Source organism: Anomalospiza imberbis, chromosome 20 (assembly GCF_031753505.1).
Source record: "Anomalospiza imberbis isolate Cuckoo-Finch-1a 21T00152 chromosome 20, ASM3175350v1, whole genome shotgun sequence".
NCBI lineage: Eukaryota > Metazoa > Chordata > Aves > Passeriformes > Viduidae > Anomalospiza > Anomalospiza imberbis.
The window spans coordinates 319,897-327,384 of record NC_089700.1 but is presented as its reverse complement, the minus strand read 5'-3'; the positions used below and the strand labels follow the sequence as shown (position 1 = coordinate 327,384).

The following is a 7,488-nucleotide window of genomic DNA, read 5'->3' as shown; positions in this document are numbered from 1 at the left end:
TGCAGTTGTTGTTGTGCTGAGAAGATAAGGGTGAGTCCCACTGCCTTTCTTTGCACCCTACATGGATCTGGGGCATAAGCAATGCTCGCATCAATTAGCCAGACCAACAGACTAATCACAATTCTGGAATACAATATGGCAGTAGCAATAAATAATCCATCTCCCCATCTCTGACAGGGAGTGTCCCTTGGCAAATTCCAGCTGAGATTTTGTCCTTTGCAAAGCCTAAATACCTGCAGCACATTGCTGTGCTGCCCCAAAATGCCACCACCATGTATCTGTGACAACTCCATGATGTCAGGCTGTTGGGGAAGATGAAATAGGAAAACCTTATAAATATGATTGCCTGGCAAAAGATTTGGAAAATACAGACATTGAAATGAGAACTAGATTTGAAATAACAAACCTTGACTACTGAATAACTAGAAAACAATAGTATAGCCAGGCTGAAAGCAATCCCCCTTTCTGATTAAACAATGCCCTTTACCTGCAGATAGGTCCAAAGGTCACATGGAATGCTCTGTCTCACCCCCAATGTATGGTTCATCCCACACCTGTCGCCCTCCCCTGAAGTATCAGGTATCTGTGACCCCACTGGCCCAAGTCCTGCTCCAGCCCACCTTGAAGCCCCCTGATAAGGTGTGCCCGAGGGACCTGACGCTCTCTTGGATCTTCCCCTGGGACCCTCACCTGGAACCCTCCCTCTCTCTCCCTCTTCCTCTCTCCCTGGGCCTGCCACGAGTTGCGCCTGGCAACTCCAAGCAGGGCCTTTCCCCCTTTTAATAAACCACATTTTCTAAGACCTGACTTCAGAGATCTCTCATCCATCCACACCGTCCTGGAGTCCTGCGCTCTCTACATCAGGCACTTGGTTCAGCTCCAGCTCCTGCTCATGAAGGGTCCTCGGGGTCCTCAGGACAGCACCTGGATGCCTCCTGGGAGGATGATTTGGAAAAACCATGGGCTTCTGCCCACCCCAGCAAGGTGCCTGACACAGCCCTGGAGACCCTCCTGCAGCCCTTGTCCCCACCCAAGGGGACATGGTGGTGGAGGGTACACTGGGAAGGTTCTGAGTGCCCCCACAGACCTATGAGGCCAGTGGGGGAGAAGGAGAGTGGCAGCAGAGCAGCCCTTCTCTGCAGCCCTGTCGCAGCACTGGGACCGAGGGTCAGTGAGGAAATCCAGGAAACATGAGCTTGTGGCACCCTGTGAGCAGCAGCTGGGCTGGAAAACACCCAGAGGAACCTCAGGCTGTGAGCTGGCAAAATGGGGGCCTGTCACAAAGTAGAGAGGTGGAAAAAGGGGAAACACTCCCTGGCACATGCTGGGGAATCCATCATGTCATGGCAAGGGCAGTGCCAGGGGTGTCTGCGCAGTCCGTGCCGTGACCCCTGTGACTGCAGGTGGGCACCAGGGACTGGAGTCTCTTGGTCCCTCTCAGCTCCCTGGGCTGGGGAAGCTTCTGCTCTGCCCTCTGCATCCCACCTTGAACCAAACCCATGGCACTTGGAGAAGATGCTCTTTGTAGAGTTTGCCCATCCAGGCAGGATTCCCAGTCAAGCCCAGCCCCTACTGGGATTGTTAGGAGGGGTTTGGAGGGCACAACCCCACACTGGAAGCACAGCACTGAGGATTTTCTGCTTGATAGTGCCAAGGCTGCCAGCTTGGATCTACAGCCAGTCTCCAGACTGAGTGTTCCTGGTGCCCGTGCTGCCCTCACTGACCCCATGTCTCCACCCTGGACATTTCCCAGACCCACCACTGGAGAAGGGATCCCTTGGTGGGACCTGCACCTTCCATTTGATGTTCTAAGCACCCCTGACCCCCAGACCTGGTTCACTGAAGACGAGACTGAACTGGGTCCTCCTGGTGTTTTGGTGGGGATGCTGAGGTGACTTTGATAAGCAGAGGTGTTTTGGATGATACAAATGTGAACCTGCTGCTCAAGGGTGGTTTTATATCCTGTCTTGGTCATTGAAGGCTGATTTGCTCACACTTACCTCCCTTCACACAAAGGCTATTCTGCTACTTCCTCAGGCAGCTGTTTCTTTTTTTTTTTTTTTTTCTTTTTTTTTTTCAGTATTTCTGAGGCAAAGGTGCCATGACATCAGCTCTATTATGTTTTGGAAATTCCATGTTTGCCTTCAAATCTGACTGACTGGCCACTGTCCCTATAAAAAGCATGGACTGAGCCAGCACCTCACAAAAGGCACAGGAGGAACCTGCTCTGATCCTGCCTCTGCTTATCCCTGTCCAGGATGAACATCTCCACACTCTGCCTCTCCATCATCCTGGTTGCTGACCTCTTTTCTCAGGCCCTTCCTGCTCCATGTGAGTACAGCATCCCTCTGTTCTCCTGGGGTGGGCTTTTGCTCTGACTGCCTGTAATTTGGAGCAGAACTCACAAAAGTCAGCTGCAAATGTTGGAAACCTGTTTGAATAACTTCTCCTGATTTATTTGGACTGGTCTTCCCTTCTAAAATCCTTTTATCTTAGGGATGAATTTTACTGGTATCAAAGTTTTCAGGTTTTCTTTCCCCTCATTCTCTTGCTGGCCTTTAGGAGTGGACACAGGGTAACAATAGGGATTTTTACCCTGGGACATTAGTGTAAAGCATTTAACAAACAATCCTAGCAATATTTTTTATCAAGCTTCTGTGTTCAAAGCAATTTCTTGGTGATATTTAGGGAAAACAGGAGGAGAAAGGGCAGTTCAGCTGATTAAGGAGGTGGTTGCCTGTGCTCTCAGCCAGGAATGTACAATTTATTGAGTAATGGTCTCAGGCTGGATTTCCTGATCTCTTCCAGTGGGGTCTGACATGGCTTTATGCTGCTTCAGCTACATCTCACGAAAGCTGCCTCAGAATCATGTGCAGGAGTATTTCTATACCAGCAGCAAGTGCCCCCAGCCAGCAGTTGTGTAAGTATCAGCTTTGGGCCCTGAGGGAAGGCTCTGCCAGCCTTTGGGCTCCTGGTTTCACATCTAACAGGGCCAGGAGCAGGATGCTGTGAGGCATCATCCCTGGGGGAGGGGAGCAGCCACCTAGGTTTCATGTGCAGTGTGTAAACCCTCACCCTCCTCAGCTGAGAAGTAAGTGATCCCTTGGTCTCCTTGGACTGTCCTGATATTGGGAATAAGGCATGGGAAGGAGGTCGGGAGCCAGCAGGACCTTCCAGAGCTTGATTAACTCAATCCACACAACATTCCACACTGCACCCAGGCTCACCTCTGCACAGGACAGGGAGTCGAATATCTGAGCATGGCAGGTTTTCCCAAGGGACCCTGTTCTCCCCCTGGGTTTTAGCATGCTGTGCAGCTCCAGGATACTTGAGGGTTTGTGGGAAATGATCCAATGACATGACCCTAGTCCCTCATGCCGCTTTTCCCTGCCGGGACTGTAACCCCTGAACTCATGACCTGCCAGGTTTGTGACCAGGAAGAAGCGGGAGGTCTGTGCTAACCCTGATGCCAGGTGGGTGAAGGAATACGTGAACAGCCTGGAGCTGCAGTGAGCACTGGAATCTGAGAAGGTCTGCCAGACCACCCGTGAGAGCTTGGCACAGACCTAGAAACGCTACTGCCAAGCACCAGGACCTGCTGAGCCACCTTGGGACCCTGGAAGCTTGTTTTGCCTTGCAAAGGTGTCATTTATCCACAATAATTCAGCTACACTTAGGGCAGCCATGATGCTGAAGACCTCCTGGCCTTGCAGACCCATTTTGGGGTGCCCTGATGTGTGATGTGGCTAAACTGAGCCCCACCTTGTGCCTCTACTGCTAGAATGAGAGGGGGGTTTCATCCCAGAGCTATCTGTGGGTTGGAATTAGGTCTGAGTGCTGTCTTATAAGCCCAGGATGAGTTTTCCCACTGAATTTTGTAACGGTGCAGTAGATGCTGTAAGATCTGTCCCTAGAGAAGGAAGTGGTACCCTGGTTACTTACAGGATGCTTGTTGTGGAACCACAGTGTTCAGCCCTATTCTCAAACTGCTGTTTTGTGCTGGTGCCAATGAATAAAGCTGTTTTCTCTCTGTGTCATCTCTACTTGTTCCCCTCCTGTTTAGAAAATGGGGACCCCACTACAACTATTTTTGGAGATGTAGGGGAAAAACCCAGCTTCTCAGCTGGAAGTGCCCCAGCCTTTTTAGTTCTAAAAGCCTTGCCTTCTGCTTGGCCTCCCTGATCCCAGCACCACAGCAGCAGCCAGCACCTCCCAGTCCCTGTGCTGATGTGAAGCCTGAACTTGTTCCCAGCCCTTTCCCCCCATCATATCATAGCCAAGGCTGGGAGCTAGTGGGGCTTTGCCACTGCAGATTTGCAAAGGAATGCCTGGAAATCTCAGGGTGGGGATTCAGGGGTGTCCCTATGATGAGAGGAAAGGGGGATGGCCAGGACTACATCCCTGGTACAGGCTCCTCTGGAATGCAACCTGGGCCAGGCTTAGCTCTTGGAATGCTCTGTTAGTGTTTATTGCAAGACAAGCACCAATTCACTGTTGTTCTGCAGCTTCCTGGGGCAGGAAACACAACTTCTGTTTAAAAAAGCACAAAGTAAAACAAACAAAAGCACTTTATCAGCCTGTGGTTGATTGGTAACTTTGGCTGGTAACGTTGTGGGTAGAAAACGAGACTGCTGGTTCCATCTCCCTGCTGGAGCTCTACAGGGGATGGGAACATTTTGGGCTGTGTCCATCAGAGCTGGTTATTAGGGCCAAAAAACCAGTGTGAGACAAACTGCCTGTAAAACAGCCCCAAGCCCCATTGGTGCCACAGTGGTCTGCAGATGCTCAGGTTGTTTCCTGACCTCCCCTTGCTCATCATCTCCTCTGCCAGGGCAGGGGTGGAGTCTGCATCCCTGGAGGCATTTAACAGATGTGTGGATCTGGCACTTAGGGACATAGGTTAGGGGTGGTCTTGGTAGTGCCAGGGGAATGGCTGGAGCCACCATCTTAGAGGTCTTTTCCAACCTTAATGATTCTATGGTTCTGGGTGGGTGGACTCACCTGGAGCAGAGCAGGACTGGGAAAGAAAAGCAGAAACAAGGAGAGAAACAAGGCTCAAGCAGAGAGATCTTCAAGTTCTCATCAGGACTTTGGCAGATATCCAGACCATGTTTGTGCTTAGCCTGATCCATCCAGCCCCCACTTTCCACAGGGTAGAAGTAGTGATGGGATGTATAAATGGGTGGGTTTAGGAGAAAGGATTTTGGATGAAGTGGCTAGTGTAAGTTGAAAAGACAGAAGTTGAAGAGGCTGAGGTGTGAGGCCAAGATCAAACCATCAGTTCTCCAGGAATGGCAGTGAGAGGCCATGCCAGGATGCTCATTATGGGGTTGGGAGCAGTGACCAGCAGGGAGCCAATGTGGACACTGGGACTGAGGGTCTCCATGGCACCTCTCTCCTCCCAGGGCTTCTTCAAGTGAAGCTGGGAGAGAGGGACCAGCCACAGGGTTCATGCTTTCAAAAAGGCCAGAGAAAATCAGGCTATCCAGTGTTTTGCCCATGGAACCATGAAGGTCTTCCTGATGCCTTCTGCCACTGCAGGCAGGGAAGGAAATGTTCCCTAAGTCCAGCAATTGGAAATTGAAACCAGAAAGGCTTGAGAGGGAAATTCCCACAAGTGCCTGGGCACACAGCCAGGGACTGTCCTGAGGGGAGGCAGCTGCAGCACTAGATGATCCAGCCTGTCCAGCCTGTCCCTGCATCCTGGGCATGGGATAAACCCCAGTACTCCCCTCAACCTCCCTTTCTCCAAAACATCCATCCTCCATCACCTCTCAGCTCAGAGTCCCAGAGCAGGCACAATTTGGGGCTCCTGTAAATCCTCTGCAGTGCCAAACTTGGGGTTGGGATGTCCTCAGGGGTAGAGAAGACATCCAGCACCCCATTCCCGGGATCTTCACCTGCTCCTGTCCATCCACTGACCACTCTGCTCCACGGTTTCACAGCACAGTGAGGTAGCCACACTCAGGATACACCCCCTGCAGATTTTCATCTCTCCATGTATGGTCCCAGCACCATCTCCTGGGACACAGAATGTTGCTGGGCTAGGCTGCCCTTGGCTGGGATGCTGCTCCTTGGCTGTTCATGACCCTCTTGACTACAGCCAGCTTTCTGGCCCAGAAAACACAAGACTGGAGAAAAATCACAAGACAATGCAGAGGTGATTTCCCAACCTCAGAGTTGCCAAATCTGACCCATAGCTGCAGGGGGAAAAAAATAAACACTAAGAAAAAGCTATTTTTTGCTTTAGGAAGAATAGGATGTGGGCAAGGCTAGACCAGTTCTGAACTATGCTTTGGGGGCACTTGAAGGGGGTCTGTGAGAAAGATGGGGACAAAACTTTTAGCAGGGCCTGTTGCTGTAGGTCAAAGAGGAATGGTATTACACTGAAGGAGGTCAGTTTAGAATGAGCATTGGGAAGAAATTCTTCCCTGTGAGGGTGGTGAGGCCCTGGCACAGGTTGCCCAAAGATGCTGTGGCTGCCCCAGCCTGGAAGTGTCCAAGGCCAGGATGGACAGGGCTTGGACCATGCGGGTCCAGTAGAATGTGTCCCTGCCCACAGCAGGGGTGGAATGAGATGAGCTTTAAGTTCCTTTACAACCCAAATCCTTTGGGGATTTATTCACAGAGTGCAGATGCCAAGGAACTCTGAGCACAATCTCCATGGACAAGCTGTGCCCAGCACTGTGCTTTTACCCGTGGGACTTGCTCCTTCCTATTCATGTTCCCATGAAAGGCTGCATCCTGAGAACAACTGCAGCAGGTTTTCTGCTGGTTGTTTTACCCCTACAGCAAGAGCTGGACCTTTCCCCTTCTACAGGTGGGAATGTGAGGAACAACCCTCATTGGGGTGGTCAGAATGAAAGATGGGGTCCCTGTCCCTCTCCAGCACTGCTGGTCTCAACATGACATTGCACACCCAAGGATCAGTTTGATGTGGGGTGCGTGCGCTGGGAGCAGCAAATGTGTGGGATGTGCTTGGGAGTGTGGAAAGCAGATTCATGAATGTAAAAGTCCCCCATGCGGGTACAAACACTTCTAATTTTGTAGAGGATGTGGGGACTGGGGGTGTGTGCTGTGGGGGACTGAGGTTTTGGAGGATGTTCCTGAGTCTGCAGTATGGAAACTTTATGGGCTTGCCTCAAACCATTTTCCATCTTCATGTGTCCTATAGAGGCTCAGATGGCTCAGAGGGATGTTATGTGTGTGCTGGTGAACACCATACAGAGGCATGTAAAAGGGAAAAAGATACAGTTTTCTCCAAGTTCTTTATTCTCCAGAATCACAAGTTGATGTGTATAAGCCAGGGTCTCTTGTCATCCAACATTGGGCCACCCTCCTAGAAATACCCTCCCTGTCCCCCCCTCTATAAATAATATCATCATCCACAGAAAAAAAAAAAAAAGGACCGACTGCCCCATGTGATGATTTCTTAAATAACTTCAAATAATACAACAGCCAAGGTGCAGTCCCATGGGCTTGGGGCTG

General features: G+C 50.8%; 1 protein-coding gene across 1 annotated transcript; it reads left to right on the top strand.

The window, feature by feature from the left end:
* The first annotated feature begins 2,025 nt into the window (after positions 1–2,025).
* Positions 2,026–4,039, top strand: LOC137485533 (C-C motif chemokine 5-like). Its single transcript, XM_068210057.1, has 3 exons — positions 2,026–2,331; positions 2,809–2,920; positions 3,426–4,039. The coding sequence occupies exons 1-3, from the start codon at positions 2,259–2,261 to the stop codon at positions 3,511–3,513; spliced, it is 273 nt and encodes a 90-aa protein (XP_068066158.1). The 5' UTR covers positions 2,026–2,258; the 3' UTR covers positions 3,514–4,039.
* Positions 4,040–7,488: the final 3,449 nt, after the last annotated feature.